The sequence below is a fragment of the Paramisgurnus dabryanus genome, chromosome 10 (assembly GCF_030506205.2).
Source record: "Paramisgurnus dabryanus chromosome 10, PD_genome_1.1, whole genome shotgun sequence".
In the NCBI taxonomy this organism is placed as follows: Eukaryota; Metazoa; Chordata; class Actinopteri; order Cypriniformes; family Cobitidae; genus Paramisgurnus; species Paramisgurnus dabryanus.
Window position 1 is genome coordinate 12,079,870 of NC_133346.1, and position 19,174 is coordinate 12,099,043.

The following is a 19,174-nucleotide window of genomic DNA, read 5'->3' on the forward strand; positions in this document are numbered from 1 at the left end:
AGCTTTAACTGGACTACATTATGCTTTATACTTTTCATATTAAATTTACAATTAAATTAAAAGTCGACTTTTGTACTTTCAAGTAAAGCTGCACTTTGTTAAAAGTAAAAAGTATTTGTTTTTTTATGTACTTGATGTAAAATATCTACTTGTATTTATGAAATGTAGTAGAGTAAAAAGAATGCTATTAGGATTTGAAACATAGTGAAGTTAGAGTAAATACTACTGTCCACATCTATATATATGAAGAGCTCTTTTCCAAAACGCTATAAATCCATTTAAATAGTTTTCAGAAAAAGTACATTTTTTACCTAGACCCACACATTTTGTGAATATTCAATTTATGCTGTTATAATGGATTTTTTGCTCAATCTGAACATGTTGAATAATGATTATTAAATCAAACAACAATATTGTTGATTATAAATTCAAAGTAATTTTATTTTTTTTCAAAACGCTATAAATCCATATATTTTTTCCATAAATGTATGTTTTTACTTTAAGAACAAAACAAAAGAATAACAGAATATGCAACATATACTCAGGGACTGAGTAAAGTAAATTATTCAGATTGTGATATACATTGGAGCCAGTATGAAATAAACAGAATTACACATAACTAACTTGCTATTACTCCCTCCACCATTTCAGTTTTCTCCTTAGCAGGGCATTAGGAACCCCTTTTGCTTGATATATTTCACCTCTCTCTCTCGTCTACACACAGTTGTATTATTAACCTCACACGCACACACAGCGAGCTCCCCTCGATCTGCTCTCAATGACATACCATGTAACAACGCGCTCATAATGTCCAATCCAAAAAGCAAAACTTTTCAGATGTCCCTGCATTGTTCACTACCCACATTTTGTACTTTTGCACGACATTGGTCAATGTATCAAACGCCAGTCTGTCTATGAGCAGGCTATCGAACTATTCAGTACTTTTCATGTTACGTTAGCAGGCTTCTTGACAGGAAAAAAACTTTATCGCAAACGTACAAAACGGTATTAAACGAGCCAGTTCTGAAACGAAAGTTGTACATACCAAACACTTTGATGAAGATCGCCTTGCAAACGGGTACCTTCTCCGGGTGCATAACATGACATTAATCCTCATTTTGAGTAATGAATGAACATAAACAAACATCTGTTCACAGCGCCGCCATTGGATTGCGTCGAACGCTCATCGAGTTCTGATTGGTCGAGAGGATAAATCGCGTTTAGGCTAAAAATAGGCTCGGCGCTTATCGCGTTTTGGAAAAGAACGGCATCTTGTACCTACATTTTAACAAGGAAATGTAATGATTTGACATAAAACATTCATGGAGCAGTGAATAGGTTCAGTACACAGCCAAATGACATGACAAACTCATTTTTTTTTAAAATGGCGTTTATCGCGTTTTGGAAAAGAGCTCTTCATATGTTAGTACAAACATTTGTTTTTAGTATTAGAGTTAGTATCAAGTCATTTGTCCAATAGGCACATTCACTATGAATATCACTGTGATACAAATAAGACCTGAGATTGTCTAGTTTATTGATTGTAGGTGTGCCTGTGCTGTCTGATACTACTGTAGTCTTACATCTAGGGACGTCTATCTCTAGAGACCGGAGTACAATTGAGATTTGAGGTTGGGCTCTGTTGATTTAAGACCAGTAAGCGACCACCTACCAATGCTTTACAAACCACCTTGAATACTCTAGCAGCCACAAAGCAATGCCCTGGCAACACCTCAGAATCCCCTAGCACTGTAAATGCCACAATGTGACATTTTGTAAGATCTATTATATAATAAAAGGATTCATTATTGAGTACACATCACACTGATGTACAGTAGCTGTGTAAATAATTTGGTATAATTAAGTTTAGGGAAAGCAAAAGGAAATATTAATCAGTCTTCCTGCCTACACTGGCATTCTCCATATTTCGGTCTTCGTTACTGGTGGGTGATGAAAGTCAGCTTCTAATCCAGCTGCATCTGTACCAGTGACCTTGAGAGAGAGCCTTCACTGAAAATAGCTGCCCAGAATACAAGAGGGAGACGGAAAGAGAGAGGGAAAAAAGTGGTGGTTGTCATGTGATCTTGCCCAACTAAATCCTTTTACGTTAACAAGGGCAGAACCTAACCACGAGTCACAGCCAATCACAGCCTGTGTAGGCAGAAAACATAATCCGGTTCTGATTCAATTCCTTTTCTTTACTGGTTCACAAGTAACAAACTCTCTCTATAGAAAACCCTGCTGTTTTTTCTTTTACACAATTAATATTCTTATGTTTGGAAAAAGGTTTTAATCAAGTAAATCCAAACATGGTTCTATGTGAATCCAAGCATCTTTTTTAGTCTTATTTTATGTAATTACAATTTATTCTTGCCATGAATATAGCCTTATGCTGCGTTCACACCAGCCGTGATAGAGGCGTCAAGCGTGAGTGTTTTCAATGTTAAGTCAATGTGAAGACGCGCTGATGCCTGTCTGGAGGTCTCGCGGTGTGAATGAGGCGTTTAGCATGGTGTGGATTTTTGCGAATGGTGCAAATTTAGCATTGCAGTGCCAAACGCACAAGTTGAAAAATTGGAACTTTGGCAGAAAAACGCATCGCGTTAACCAATCAGGAGCTTGCTCTAGTAGTGACGTGATTACAGGAAGCGAGCGGAGTCGCAGAAGCCCCTCCCATGACGCGAATTTCCACGTGTATGAAGCGAGCTAAACTCAAACTGTTCAAGCAGCAAACTAGGCATGGTACATGCGAATTTGACGCCTCAAGCGCGGCTGGTGTGAAACCATGGTTAGAAGCTGGTATGGCGTTTTAAAAGAAAGAAAGAAAAAGAATATTCCTATGTTAGCAAATATATTATTTATCAATTATGTTGATCATATAAATAAGTAAGGAATAAGTGACAACAGGAAAATAGGGGAAAAAATTATAAAATATATTAAATGCATGACAAATGTGAATTGAAAAAATCTGCATAATTTGTCATATTTAATTAAGCAGAATAATGTAGTTTTTCAAGGGGACTGCCAGGGCTATTTATCTCATCTGTTTGATAATGGAAGGTCTGGCATGTGCTTTGAACAGATGTTTTAGTTGTTTTCTTGTCCTCAGTAGGAGCAATTCATTATTGTCATCCTATCATCATCATCATCTACCGAGGCCTTGGGCTTTTACTGACGTCAATGCAGCTTTCGTTCCCTATTTCCCACTGCTGTCTGTCTGTTTCTCTCTCTTTATCACGTCACACACACACATGTAGTCTCTCGTTCACTTGTTCTCATTCTCTTTCATTGACTTGCTGGTGGCGAGCTGCTAAATACAAAAAGCTGCTCTATTTTTACTTCTTTCTTTAGTGTCCCCCCTCTTTCAGTGTGCGAGCTGACCCATATTGTTGTGGTTGGGCCATGCGGGTTTAAGTGGAGAGTGAGACGCATTCATGAAGAATAACGGTTATGACTTTGACCCGCTGATGCTGATCTAGAACACACAGTATCTTACACACTCTGTAGAGATGAGATTACAATATGTTTTTACAACAGTGTTACAATAATTTAGTAGACATCTACTTTTTAATGTGATGTTTGAAGGGTGTTGGTTTTATTCATTGATGTTTGATTGGATTATGTAAAGTCTACTGGTAAATATTATTGTCTTACCCATGTTGCCTTGGTTACATCAGTGTTTTCAGAAGCTGAGACCGTAAATACATTTGAATGAAAGTTTGCTTTATAATAATATGCACTGATGACTCATTCATAACACAAAAGACTTGAAGATAAATATAGGTTTGGTGATGGTCTCTTTTGACTTGGGTCAGTAAGCAGCCAACTAGCAATTACCCATAACACCCTAATAATTGCATAGCAATGCCCTGGCAACCGCTCATAGATTGTGCATGAATAATTTTATTTGGGCATTTCCTTAATTTAGGTATTGACAAAAATCTTGTCCAGTCTAATTTATTTTGACAATAGTTAAAATAAGTGTTGAAACAATGGCAAATAATTTTTTTAGCCCTTGGATGTCAAATGTATCACCTCAGCAGCCAAGAGAAAGGCTTTTCAGTCTTCAATGTATGTAATGTAGCTGTAGAAGGCATTGTGCAACATCTGTTGTGCTTTAAAGCTGTTGTCAAACTTTACAAGCATATCTCAAATAGCATTTTTGGTCGGTCATTCTTGGATTTAGCTGTTCGACTACAAAAAAGACACAGGCTGAGGCATTGACATCTTGAAATCGGACTCTCGTCCACGTCTAGCTGCACTTTTGTATCTGATCGTATTACATACTAGGGACGAGCATAAACCATCTTACCTTTAATGTGATGAGGTAAACTGATATGAGGTGTTATATTTTATCATTATGGTTCAGTGAAAGGTCTCATATTCTTTAATTTTCAAAATTAAATGGCTCTTTTCAGTTTTAGATATGTTAAGGGCACACAGGGAAATGGTTCCCTTTAAATTAAGCATTGGTTATGTCACTGTTTATCCTTTCTGGATATTTTCTTGCTCCTAACTTCCTGATCTGCTTGGAAGTTTTCTGAATCTCACTTACACTGAAGTTTTTCATTTATCTTTTTCAAATTTTGTTTTGTTTTGTTGTAGCTTTAATAAATTGATTGCAACCACTTACCTTAAAAAATTGAGTACATTGAATGAATACTTTTTTTTTGTGTATACAGATTCTTCCTCTACAGGTAAATTGTTTTAGTATATCCCAGACGTCATCTTTGCCCTGTGTCTGTTTGTTTCTCAGGTGTTGTCCGTGTGTGTTGAGGAAGAGAACATCATCCCGTACATCACCAATGTGCTGCAGAATCCAGATCTGGCCTTACGTATGGCAGTCCGGAATAATCTGGCAGGAGCCGAGGAGCTGTTTGCCCGCAAGTTTAACAACCTCTTTGCTGCAGGAAACTACTCAGAGGCAGCTAAAGTAGCCGCTAACGCTCCAAAGGTGAGGCGTGCTAAACATTCTTTTAAGGGCAGTTTCCCGGACAGGGTTTAGATTAGTCCAGGACTAGGCCTTGGTTATATTATGACATTTAAGTACTTTTCCAACAGAATTCCTTACAAAAACATTACTGGTGTGCATCTTAAGACAAAAAACAATGGCACTGATGTATGTTAAGATATGTCAGTACAAGGTGTTTTTAAATTAACTCTTTCCACGCCATTGAGTTAACTCGTCGATTGAGAGAAAACGCTCCCCTGCCAATGATGAGTTTTTCCAGCTTTCCGCAATACCGCAACTTATAAAACCCAGAAGTACTGCCCTAGGGCAAACAGCTGTATGTCCGTAAGTGATGCGCGGGTCAGTGTATAAACAACCCGCACCCGACCGACGTTTTCAACTAACCCACCCGCAACTCGGACCGCAAAAAAAAGGCTACCCAACCAGCTCCCTGGCCTGCTTTTTTTAAAAGTAGTAATAAACTGGCATCTTTATTTCAAACGACCCGACCGCGACCTGAATATCATTAAAAATATTTTTGGATAACTCGTAACCGTGGGTGACCACAGGCACCCGCTCATTTCGGATCAACCCGCGCATCACTGATGTCTGTGTATGTTTTGAGGACCGCTCTGCATCTGATCTCTATCAAAAGTCCTTCACAAAAATGGAATTATCTCAGCTTTTACTCAAAATTTGGTGTTTTTGAAGAAACCTGCCCCTATTTGAGAGGTGATAAAAAGAGAACTAACTTTAAAGAAAAAGTTAGTTAGGTTAGGAAAGCCTTAAGGCAGCGCAAACATGGATTTTAGTTTGGGACTAGGATAAGCCCTGTCCGGAAAACTGCCCCATAATGTTCAGAAAGACCTCATTTGTATAGGCTATGACTCTCCGTTATATGTAGTCCCATAGCTAAGCTGCTAAAACAAAGCACTAACATTGGCAATGTTATTGGTTCAATTCCCATGCAAAGGTTATCATTACCATATAAACGTTTGGCACACACTAATGCCGTTTTTTCTACTGTACACGACAGATGATGGCATATAAGCCGGAAGTCATTAATTTCCTATGGAGAGTTGCAAAAGGGCTGCGTGGGGTGCCGACCATCTACGGATGCATAATTTTTGGATCTGATTTAAGCTTTGGATATGTTGAGAGAATTTTTACTTGTGCAACTACATTAAATGCAACACACCGACCGGAAGTGATGTATTTCATTGTATTCCATTCAAAACACTGCAAAATGTGAAAATGAATTATCCTCTTTTGTTTAATTAGTTGTTTTGTTTAAAACAATGGAATGAGCTTCTCTCCCATGTTGACACAGATTTACAATGAAATTTTATTACGACTGCCACTAGGGGGCAAACTTCGACAGTCGTGTCCAAATGTCGTTTACAATGGAAAGGCAGCCTAATAGACCTGTTCTTAAATTGTTAACTTATGGCCAATACTTTATTGTATGATTAAATTTTATAGATATATGATGTAACAAAACAGCAAATACATGGTGTGTGCCAGATGTGTCATGACTCGCATCATAACAAGTGTTTTGTAACATCCATAACGTTGGTTCTTCCACATGAAACACTTCATTTTTTATATTTTATATTCAGACTCCTAAGACTCCTTTATCATGTACATATGAATACTTATACATTAGACCTTTAAGTTTATAGATTTTAAAGAAAATCTTACAGTCTACTGAAAATTGTAATTTCCTGTCACATCCATAACATATGCCTATTTGCCTTTTTTAAAGGGATAGTTCACTTTAAAATGAAAATTCTGTCATCATTCTGTCTCATCCTCATGTTGTTCTAAACCTGTATGAATTTCTTTTTTCTGATGAACACAAAATAAGATATTTTGAGAAATGATGGTAAACACACAGCAGACAGTGACCATTGACTTCCATAGTAGGAAAAAATATTTTGGAAGTATTGTGATAAATGATGTAGAAATTATTTTGATAAATGATGGTAAGCACACAGTTGATGGTACCCATTAAATTCCATCATATTTTTTTATTTCAACAATGGAAGTCAATGGTCACTATCTGCTGTGTTTACCATAATTTCTCAAAATATCTTCTTTCGTGTTCATCAGAAAAAAGAAATTCATACATGTTTAGAACAACATGAAGATGTGTAAATGAATTTTAAGTGAACTATCCCTAAAGCTAAAATGTATTTTAGAAAACCAGTCAATTCTCCAGAGAATATACATTACTTGTTTAAATACTGTAAATAAATGTACTTAGACATTTCAGCAGTCATTATGGGTTCAAATGTCACATCCATAACGCTGAAACTGCCCACAAATACGTTTTTTCCTAACTATTGTAAATCTCTTTGGATAAAAGCGTCTGCTTGATGCCTAAATGTAAATAAGATACAATCCACTACTATGATATAGAATAACAAGATCTCATCTAATATTAACCACTGATTCTTGATTACACTCTTCTTGTCATGTTTATCCCAGGGTATCCTGCGCACCCCTGACACCATCCGCCGGTTCCAGAGCGTTCCGGCCCAACCCGGCCAGACATCCCCGCTTCTGCAGTATTTCGGGATTTTGTTGGACCAGGGCCAGCTCAACAAATTTGAATCCCTGGAGCTGTGCAGACCCGTCCTCCAGCAGGGCCGCAAACAACTGCTGGAGAAATGGCTGAAGGAGGACAAGGTATGTGACGGGGGGGCAGAGGGGGTCACAAGGGAAATGGTTATCTTCATACACACCCACAAGAGCCTCTTCCTCTGAGTGGACTTGCGTGTGATGTAAGGGAACAGGGTGTGCTTTTTCAGAAGCGAAGAATGCCTTTTATATTTTTGTGACGAAGGAAGAATCTGTGTTCGTGTGAGAACAGATTGAGCATGTGTGTTTGAATGTTATCTAAGATGTTTGTTTTGGTGATGTAATAGGTTTGTAATGTGGGCCGTGGGGTGTTTGGGTGTTTTTGTAACACACAAAATAGGATTTTTAAGCATGCTTTTACAATCTACACCTTATGTAATTTTGTACTTTCTCATGGTTTTAAAACTAGCTATGTTTATGCTTACATAAATAGCCTTAATAGTAGTGAACACAACTTTAAATAATTCAAAAGCAATGTTTTTTTAGTGTTTGTTTAGGGGATGTTATCTAAAGCTTGTACTTCTCTCCTGCATCTGATGGTTAATTATGTGGTTTTGTTGTTTCCTTTAGCTTGAATGCTCAGAGGAATTGGGGGATCTTGTCAAAGCTGTGGACCCCACTCTTGCTCTCAGCGTCTATCTGAGGGCCAACGTCCCAAACAAAGTCATTCAGTGCTTTGCAGAAACCGGACAGTTCCCAAAGATTGTATTGTACGCTAAAAAGGTACCTTTCTACGAATGCAGCTTATGTTTTGTATAACTTGTAAGGACAGCTTCGAATTTAGACACAGCTTTTCAAAAATATTTACGATAAAATAACAGGAAAGATGTTAATCATGCAGGGACCAATTACATTATAGTTTTTACATGGAAAGCAAATTATTTAAATCTGGCAATTTTATATTAATGTAACCAAAAACCAAAAGAAGGTTTTGACTGCATATAAAACAGGTTATACATAAATTTTATTTAAAAACGTAAACTAATGCAAAACAAGATTGAAGTTAGAAAACCTAATTGGGTTTGGTGGTTGCAGGTGGGCTACACTCCAGATTGGATCTTCCTGCTGAGGAACGTGATGCGGATCAGCCCGGATCAAGGTCTTCAGTTCGCTCAGATGTTGGTTCAGGATGAAGAACCGCTTGCTGACATTACACAGGTCAGGATGAAGTGGATACAAGAAGAATGCTGAAAAAGATTTGAAATGAAACCCTCAGTGGGTTTGTTATGACTCATTGGAAATGTAATGTCCGTGAGCAGACGTTTCTGTTTATCGCCACAGCTGACAAACATTTGACCGCTGCCATGTGATTTTCTTCCCAGATTGTTGACGTGTTTATGGAATATAACCTGGTCCAGCAGTGCACATCATTCCTTTTGGACGCTCTGAAAAACAACCGGCCGTCAGAGGGGCCGCTGCAGACCCGTCTGCTGGAGATGAACCTAATGCATGCACCACAGGTATGAACCCAAACATGAGCGTTCACCATAAAAATGCACAGGGTTGTCGGTCAAATTAAAGCATTTCCTAATTGTGTACTGTGTAACTTTTAGGAGGTTTTCTTGACAGAAATGCAATATAAATTTATAACTAGATTTTCAGTGATGTATAAAGACCTTACATAATAAACTCTTTTGTTTTGCAATATTTTTTTGTTACGCAATAAATCCATTTTGACTTATTTGGGTAAAACGTGTTTTCTATAGACGATTTCAGCAGTAACAACATAAACACACGGCTTTCGTGGTCATCACGTAACTTCCGGTAAACTCGGCGAAGAATAAATGACAACAAAGTCCTTTTTAAGTAGTTTATTTATATAACAAGCTAAATAAACAACACGTAGATTACCTAGGAACCCAAAACATTTGTTATTTCCGATGAGGTATTTGTTTAAGAGTTCAGTTTCAGTAACTAGTCAGACCATTAAACAAACAGAAACGGGAAGTAAAGTTCGGACCAGACGCTTATCGCGTCACCGCACGTTCGCCCGATGAAACGGTCTATATCAAGAAAGTGACAAGATTAAAACCACTATTTTCTGTAAAAAAACTTCACATAGCATCTTTAGGTTATAATTACATTAAAATGCATAATTTGATTTTCAAAGATTTATTATAAAAACGGATTATTTTTTCATGACAATTATTTTTCAAAATGCTACAAATCTATTGAATCAATTTATAAATGTGCATTCATCTTTGCCATGTTATATTTATTTAGTTGACCAGTGTTATACACTTATTAAAAAAACATTAATAGCATTAATCAAAACACTTACTTTGTCATATTAAGAACACTGTCATTGCTGCTGTTATTCTTGGGATGCCGTCCCAATCGATCAGCTGTTAAATGTTTTGGTCCTTGATGCTGTTGTGTGAAAACAAGCAACAGCCGGCATTTTTTTTTTGTCTCCCGGGTGCCTCTCGCATAAATTTTTACATTTTGATGGCTTATGTTTCTTCCCCGCCACTGAAAACCACCACAGGTTTATCAATGCCATCAAAATTACTATTTTGTTTTTGTTTGTTGGTTGATCATGAAGTACAAAGTAGATGAGGAAAACTAGGACTCCGTGTGTATTCAACGTGCCGCCATTGTTGTTTAACCATGCGTGGAAAGGTGCGCTGTGATTTGTTGAGCGAATTTATTGCATTCTGCAGAGAAGGAAGACTGCCATCTAACGCGTTTTGGGAAAAAGGTAGAAAAGATGATAGATAACACAGCAGATAACTGATTTTGCATAAAATTAAGAATTTACTTTTTAATACTGACCTGATACAATACTGATTTTGGCAGTAACAATTTTTTTTTAAATGGCGTTTATTGCGTTTTGGAACCAAACTCTTCATATAATGTTATAAAGTGCGTTTCATCACTACATTGTCTCCGACGACATGTTTGTCTTGTGGTGGCTACCGTAGCCTCTCCATGCCTTTCGAAAGGGGGGGTGAGCTGTGGACTGAGCTGTTGGTTGCAATCTCACCAATAGATGCTGCTAAAACTACACAGTGGACCTTTAAACCAATTTCAATAACTCAGCAAAAAGTAACATGCCATAACACATACCTAAAAAGTAAATAATAATAATATATAGTCTTCATTCTAGTGAGAACAGAGACTTACTCCAATAGCAAAATAAAAATTTTTAGTATCGAAAGTACAATTTTTTCACAATAATAAAGTCCCTTGACTTACTGATTATATGTTTCTTGCAGGTTGCTGATGCCATCCTAGGAAACCAGATGTTCACCAACTACGATCGTGCCCACATCGCCCAGCTGTGCGAGAAGGCGGGACTTCTGCAGAGAGCTTTGGAACACTACACCGATCTTTATGACATCAAGCGAGCTGTCGTACACACGCACCTGCTCAACCCAGAGGTACCCGAACCCTCCCTTTAACCGCGCTGACGTCTTGTGTCTTTTATCATAGAGAATAATGTGCGAACTTTTTCGACTTATCTCCTAAACATCTAGTGGTTGGTGAACTACTTTGGCTCTCTGTCAGTGGAAGACTCTCTGGAGTGTCTGAGAGCCATGCTGTCTGCTAACATCAGGCAGAACCTTCAGATCTGCGTCCAGGTGGCCTCCAAGTATCACGAGCAGCTTTCTACCCAGTCCCTCACAGAGCTTTTTGAGTCTTTCAAGAGTTTTGAGGGTAAGAATTAAATCCTTCTTGATTTACAGCGCTTTCAATTTTATCTATATTATATTCTAGCTTCACTGGAAAGTTCAACCACTTTGTTTGCAGTAGTGGCTCAGCATTTATGTTGGATGAAATTTCGTTGCAAATTTGCTTACCACTTAGAGTTGCATGTGCTTTCATCTAATATGCCTGGATAGGCACATACAGCCAGAAAATCAAAATAAATGAACTTGTATCTGAACAGTGAGGGTTGCCTTTTATTATACAGCTTGTGTTTTGGCTGATTGAAGGTTATTTTCTATGTGTGCCTCAGCATGTAACCATCCGCTCTAGAATAAGTAGGACACGTTTTGGCACTTAAAGGAGACAGCAGCGCAGGCCCTGCGGCCACCCGCAATCCCTCAAGCCATTCATATAACCAGAGAGTTGGAGTGCTTTTGACAAAAGGCTAGAAATTAATGTCGAAACGCAATGTTAATGCTAATTTTGCAGTTTGATCTGTAATTTTCAAGGGTTAGTTTCACCCTGGCAGTATGACAGACTTAAATATGGTGGCAAAAAAATTACTCCGCTCTTTACATTTTATTGCCTCACATTTTGACCCTAGGCTGTCAAGCTCCACAAAAGTTTGAGTCCATATGGCTTGTGCTTGTCACATGAACCACACAATGGCTTTATGTAGGGAAGCAAAATTTAAGCGTTGAGCATTAAGTGTTTTTGCCACAAAATCTGCATATGTAAATAACCAACATAGCACCTCTGCTACCTCCAAACATCTGTCCGGTAATAATTTCTGGTTTCGTTTTGGACGCAGGTCTCTTCTATTTCCTCGGCTCGATCGTGAACTTTAGCCAGGACCCAGAGGTCCACTTCAAATACATCCAGGCGGCGTGCAAGACGGGCCAAATCAAAGAAGTGGAGCGGATCTGTCGGGAAAGCAACTGCTACGACCCTGAACGCGTCAAGAACTTCCTCAAGGTACTGCCAAGAGGCTGTTAGGGAACCCCGTCGAGAAATAATCCACGGTCCACCGCGAAAGCACATTATAATCTACAATTTCTCTTTCCATCATTTCTCTTTACCTCATAACATTTCCTGTTTTGTTCTCTTGATACTGATCTCTGGTCATTTCTGTGCTTGCCTGCTACAAATTGTTTCAAAATAGTTTGTAACTTCTTTGTTTCGTTTTTAAACGACATGAGCTTGATCTATGTTAGTTTTACAATATTGTCACAATGAACGTGGACCCAAATAGTATAAATACTCTATTATATATATTTATATATAAAATCACTTTATATTAGATGTATTTAAATACTGTGTGTACTTGAATAAGAAAAAGCATTCAATACAATGTGCTTGCTGTATGATACACATACATCTTCCAGGTCAAGGGTTTTCAAACTGGGGTCCCTATAAGGTTCTGAGGGGTCCCCAGAAAATTTCAGAGAAAAAAAAAAGCACAAATTAAAAAAAAATCTACTAAAGAGTCAAAAATTTGAACCAATAAGCTGTCTTTATAATATCAAAATGACGTTTATCTAACAATTTAAATATTTTTATACAAAAATATATAAATGGATATATATTTTAGGATGGGGGTCCCTTGCATAAGCTTTATCATATTTGCTATTATAAAGTTTAAAACTTCTGTTCTAGGTTGGTTTAGGTTCAAAGGTGTAATTTTCAGTGACTTTTTAAATACAAGTACAATTTATCAATACATGTATGCACAGTAGGTACATTGTATGAGTGTTTTCTTATGTAAGCAAATAGCAATTTAATTTAAAAGACATCTAATATAAAGTCGATCTAAATTTCAACCCTGTTATTTTTGACGTAATGACAAGTCATTCCTATATAGATTAGGGCAACCTTGTGCCTATAGTTTGTTGGGAGTTGATATGATCTTATGTTCTGATGGTGGCTGTTGTTGTCTCCCGTGCTTTGCCTTGAATTTTTTGGAATGGGCAGGACTTGTATCAGGTAAATGCACTTCGAGTACAAATTTCCCTTTATCTTTCTTTACTCCCTATATTGATATCTTTCGTCATTGTTTCTTTTCACCCAGTAATTAGTTGATGGAATAATACTGGGATTGGACTTCTTAAAACAACCCTCTGTTTTCCTGAATTTGATTCAGATAGTCATGCTGAGATTGATCTTGTGGTTTTGTGGCAGCGTGTTTATGTACGTTTTGGCTACGGTTGGTTTGTGGTGACCCCATTTCAGTTTTTCAGAATCTATTCCACCAGAGTCGGACCATACAAAGTTGACCTATTTGGATTTAGAAGGGAGATCCAAATAGGTCTTGGTGGGAATGATTTTGAGACTTTTGCTTAACGTTGTTCCGAATAAAGCGGCAAAGGGTCAGCCTCTCTAAACATGTTTGTAGACATGCTTTATGTTTCGAAGGTTATGGAGGTACGTTTCGTGGTGTTCCTGTGGAGTGAATTATGCAATCCCAGTTTATTAATCCTATGTGCGTTGTAAACGTAGTTGTAGCTAGGAATTTGGGAGTTGAACGTATATTTTTGGGTCAGTTTATACTAACTGAATTGTGGTGGGGGCGTCTGCACCTGTGGACCCCTACACCTTTCACTCCTATTAGCAGTCTGGCCCTGGTTATAAACTACAGAAGCGGCAAAACGGTTTCATGTTTTAGCCAACAGAGGGAGCACTGCTGCCACCTGACAGTCTGAAGATTTTTGCTCTGTATTCAGTTTTCCACTTTGTTTTTACCATTTACCACTTAGTTCCACTTAACATCATTAGTAGACTTCCCAGACAGTCATCCTTTAATCCCTTTATAACATGTTCATTTTGTCATTGTTAAGAAGCCACTCAGAAATAGCTTTTGCTTTAATGTTATTATTTGTTATGCATACATATAAATCACTTCTGATTTTATTTTACTGATGAAATTTAAATTAATAAATACATAAATGCATGAATAAATATAGAAATAAATCAATCAATATATGCATAATTGCATAAATAAATGTCTAAATAAATAAATGTAGTATAACACAAATGGTAAGTAAATACAATTAAAAGTTAGGACTTTAAACAAAACAATATATTTAATTATTTATATCTGCATTTAACTAATGACTTAATTTATGTATGCATTTATTAATTTTATTTATATCTGTATTTCTATATTTATTTGTGCATTTATTTATTAACACCTAATATATATATAATATAATATATATATATATATATATATATATATATATATATATATATATATATATATATATATATATATATATATATATATATATAATTGTGTATTTATTTATACATGTATGTATTTTCATTTATTTATTCCTATATTTCTTTATTTGGTTATGCATTTATTTACACTTAAGTAATAGTTCGTCCTCCATATGTGAAGAATAGTCATTACATAAACAATTTAATCTATCGAATATAAGTCATTTAAACATGAACAAATAAGTCTCTATGACTGCAAATTTGACTTTAACATATTCAGTATGTCTGAGATATGATGATGTCTTGTTCCCTCGATTTGATCAACAGGAAGCTAAACTTACCGATCAGCTGCCTCTCATCATCGTGTGCGATCGCTTTGATTTCGTCCATGACCTCGTGCTGTACCTGTACCGAAATAACCTACAGAAGTACATTGAAATCTACGTGCAGAAGGTGAGTTATTGCTAACCCAGTCGTGACTCTTGTATTACGATTAACAAATTATATATGGTGATCTGTGCGTGTCTAGGTTAATCCAAGCCGTCTGCCAGTGGTGATAGGAGGTCTTCTGGATGTGGACTGCTCTGAGGACGTTATCAAGAACCTGATCCTGGTGGTGCGCGGTCAGTTTTCCACCGATGAGCTGGTGGCCGAGGTGGAGAAGAGAAACCGGTATGAACCTAAATTAATTTTTGCATGTAAATGATAACATCAAACCCAAATATTTTAATATGCATTGTGCAGAAAATAAAGCAGTAGCTTCTCAAATTGTTAAAAACACAGATTAACATATATTTTAGGGCAGTTTTCCAGACAGATTTTACCCTAGTGTAAATTAATCTGGGAAACTGCACGTTTATGTTTAAAATACTTTTTTATGAGCAATCAACTATCCTGTCTTCTGTAAAGACACTTCCCCTCCATCTCGAAAAGACTTTTCCTTACCCTACCTGCCTCTCTTCCATAGACTGAAGCTGTTGTTGCCCTGGCTGGAGTCTCGTATCCACGAGGGTTGTGAAGAGCCAGCTACCCACAATGCCCTGGCCAAGATTTACATTGACAGCAACAACAACCCCGAACGCTTCCTGCGCGAGAACCCTTACTACGACAGCCGCGTGGTGGGGAAATACTGCGAAAAAAGGGACCCTCATCTGGCCTGTGTGGCGTATGAAAGAGGACAATGCGACCAAGAGCTCATCAATGTAAGTAATAAATGACAACAAATAGTCCAGTGCAAAGCAATATTAATATTTGCAAAGATTGTTGTTACAATTCTAAAAGTCTTTTTTTCTGTACAGGTGTGCAATGAGAACTCACTGTTTAAGAGTTTGTCACGTTACCTGGTTCGCCGCAGAGACCCTGAACTCTGGGCCAGCGTGCTTGAGGAATCCAACCCCTTTAGGAGGCCTCTTATTGACCAGGTAGACTAACTATACAGTATATAAGCTATGTTACCTAATTATTATCTGCTGAGTGTTTTAATAATTCCTCGCATTATGTAAACATGAATGTTGAGGTAGTAATGTATGTGCCGGTTAAAAAGTCGATCATCCTATCTTGTAGGTGGTACAGACAGCCCTCTCAGAGACTCAGGATCCAGAGGAGGTGTCTGTCACAGTGAAGGCATTCATGACCGCTGACCTACCCAATGAACTCATTGAGCTGTTGGAGAAGATCGTACTGGATAACTCTGTCTTCAGCGAGCACAGGTGCATAATCCCTTAAAGTATTTCAAAATATCAGGAGCTGTACTTTTTCATTCCTACCCCTGGCACAGTAATCCTTGGACAATCACATTTCTTGCACAAACAGGCCCAAACTACTTTGTAATATTCAGTATGATTCCTGAATTAAATTCAAACCGTGTCCCATTCCTAGAAACCTGCAGAATCTGCTCATCCTCACCGCAATTAAAGCGGACCGAACACGCGTCATGGAGTACATCAACCGCCTGGACAACTACGACGCCCCTGACATCGCCAACATTGCCATCAGCAGCGAGCTCTTCGAGGAGGCCTTCGCTATCTTCAGGAAATTCGACGTCAACACATCTGCGGTTCAGGTACACGGCGTTTAACAAACAAGCGGTTGCCGTAACTGATTGCGCTCAGATGAAGAAAACTAGACATATGTCTTTCCCCTCAGGTTCTGATTGAGCACATTGGTAATCTGGACCGGGCGTACGAGTTTGCCGAGCGCTGTAATGAGCCCGCTGTGTGGAGTCAGCTGGCCAAGGCACAGCTGCAGAAGGGCTTGGTCAAAGAGGCCATTGACTCCTACATCAAAGCTGATGATCCTTCTGCTTACATGGAGGTGGTTCAGGCTGCTGACCAGAGTGGTATGATCACTTCGATTCCTCTTTATAGTCAAAATATAGCAAAATAATGAACCATCCTCCTTGAATGCACTGCAAGTTGCTTTGGTTAAAGGCATCTGCCAAATGCATTAATCCGTACAAATGCAAAATGTATACTACATGAACTGTCCTATTAGGTTGCATTTGTCTCATTAAATCTGTATTAATGTTTCACCTCAGGTAATTGGGAGGACCTGGTGAAATTTCTGCAGATGGCCAGAAAGAAGGCCAGAGAGTCATACGTTGAGACTGAGCTGATCTTTGCACTGGCCAAAACCAATCGTCTCGCCGAACTGGAGGAGTTTATAAATGGACCAAATAATGCACACATCCAGCAGGTAATAATGACATCAATTAACACACACAGACAAAAGTACTCCTTATGAAATACACTGTCAAAAGCAGTACATCGGGTCAGCTTAATTTTGTGAGCTTTTCCACTGGGTGCAGTACGTAGTACCCAATAAAAATTTTTAGTACCACCTCGATTGGGGTTCCAAGCGACTCCAGCTGATCCCAAAACGTGATGTTGAAAACACTGTAGATCACTGATTGGTCTGAGAGAATCGTTACTACTAGCGTCATCGCTATAATGTAAAAGATTCGCTTTACCTTCATGCTAGCTTGCGCTGTGTCGAGTAAACCTGTTGTCATCTGTGCCTTCCTGTAAGTTCCCAAACTCCATTTTAGCGATGAAAAACATCCACAGGTTGAGAATCAGAAACACATAACAGTTTTTTTCCAGACTTGCGGTTTGTGGCGGCACATTCACGACGCACACGTCCACATGTATGCTTAAATGCAATTTAATTGAGGCTCAACGGAGCACGTCGACTGACGCCACGGGTGTTTGTACAGAAACTGTCATGCGAGACAGAGGTAGTGATAAAGGCGATGTGCAAACATCTATTTGTGGTGGTCAATTTTAATTTTGTGGCAGACTGAGAAATAAATAAATGAATGTATGGGAATGTACAACGACGCTCTCACTTGTATGATGTCACAGCAGTTGGCAGCGCAAATATAAAGACACACTATAATCCATCCCACTGCGAAATTATACTAAACTCAATGGAAAATCAAACCAAAGTAAATTGAGCTGACCCAAACCAAATCGTGATGTACTATGGTTTGACTCTATTGTCTATATTTTTTAGCTAAAATGGGAACCGTACGTTCGCAGTGATGTATAAACTGTGTTTTTCGTCTGTCACAGGTTGGCGATCGCTGCTATGATGAGAAGATGTATGAGGCAGCCAAGCTGTTGTACAACAACGTCTCAAACTTCGGGCGCTTGGCCTCCACGCTGGTCCACCTGGGCGAGTATCAGGCCGCTGTAGACGGAGCGCGCAAGGCCAACAGCACTCGCACGTGGAAGGAGGTGAGATCTGACACATCTTGAATATTGCGTTATTTTAAACTTGCACCACAATTCAACTTTAACACAACGTGCGTGTGTTTGTGCAGGTGTGCTTTGCTTGCGTAGATGGTCAGGAGTTCCGATTGGCTCAGATGTGCGGCCTTCACATCGTGGTCCATGCCGATGAACTAGAAGAGCTCATCAACTACTACCAGGCACGTCAAGACCTTTTAAAGAAGAACGGTCAACATTTTCACACATTCTTTTATCCACAAATGTATTTATTTATTGAATTGCTTTTTGTAGGACCGTGGCTATTTCGAGGAGTTGATCACCATGCTGGAGGCGGCCCTGGGGCTGGAACGTGCCCACATGGGAATGTTCACAGAGCTGGCCATTCTCTACTCTAAATTTAAACCACAGAAGATGAGGGAACACCTGGAGCTCTTCTGGTCCAGGGTCAACATTCCAAAGGTACACAACACCGTCTGTTGTGCTTCAATTAGGATAATTTCTGAACCACAGTATCAGTTAATTGAGATTTATGCTTTATTAGAATAAATAAGCTTTTCATTGATGTTTAGTTTGTTAGGATAGGACATTATTTGGCCGAGATCCAACTATTTGAGAATCTGAGGGTGCAAAATATTGATAATCGCCTTTAAAATTGTCCAAATGAAGTCCTTAGCAACACATATTACTAATGATAACATTTTATATATATATTTACAGTAGGAAATTTACAAAATATCTTCATGGAACATGATCTTTAATAATTTTTTGGCTATTGCTACAAATATACCTGTGCGATTTTGTGGTCCAGGGTCAAATGGATATTTTGGATGTTGATTTTGCATTATTACAAACATCCTGTACTTCTACAGAATACAAGTAAATCACACTTAAAGGGACACTCCACTTTTTTTTAAATATGCTAATTTTTCAGCTCCCCAAGACTTACCGTTTTAGAATCCATTTAGCCGATCTCCGGGTC

At 38.2% G+C, this 19,174-nt stretch overlaps 1 protein-coding gene across 1 annotated transcript in view; it reads left to right on the forward strand.

Moving 5' to 3' along the window:
• cltca (clathrin, heavy chain a (Hc)) overlaps window positions 1-19,174 on the forward strand; it is a 41,924-nt gene that overhangs the window by 18,005 nt on the left and 4,745 nt on the right. Inside the window, exons 7-25 of the mRNA XM_065258594.2 lie at window positions 4,757-4,954; window positions 7,442-7,642; window positions 8,165-8,317; window positions 8,630-8,752; window positions 8,917-9,054; window positions 10,813-10,977; window positions 11,074-11,254; window positions 12,057-12,220; window positions 14,792-14,917; window positions 14,994-15,136; window positions 15,432-15,666; window positions 15,763-15,885; window positions 16,028-16,173; window positions 16,343-16,526; window positions 16,610-16,802; window positions 17,001-17,158; window positions 18,037-18,201; window positions 18,288-18,395; window positions 18,487-18,654. Coding sequence (XP_065114666.1) covers window positions 4,757-4,954; window positions 7,442-7,642; window positions 8,165-8,317; window positions 8,630-8,752; window positions 8,917-9,054; window positions 10,813-10,977; window positions 11,074-11,254; window positions 12,057-12,220; window positions 14,792-14,917; window positions 14,994-15,136; window positions 15,432-15,666; window positions 15,763-15,885; window positions 16,028-16,173; window positions 16,343-16,526; window positions 16,610-16,802; window positions 17,001-17,158; window positions 18,037-18,201; window positions 18,288-18,395; window positions 18,487-18,654 — 3,072 coding nt within the window. The remainder of the gene's footprint in view (window positions 1-4,756; window positions 4,955-7,441; window positions 7,643-8,164; window positions 8,318-8,629; window positions 8,753-8,916; window positions 9,055-10,812; window positions 10,978-11,073; window positions 11,255-12,056; window positions 12,221-14,791; window positions 14,918-14,993; window positions 15,137-15,431; window positions 15,667-15,762; window positions 15,886-16,027; window positions 16,174-16,342; window positions 16,527-16,609; window positions 16,803-17,000; window positions 17,159-18,036; window positions 18,202-18,287; window positions 18,396-18,486; window positions 18,655-19,174) is intronic.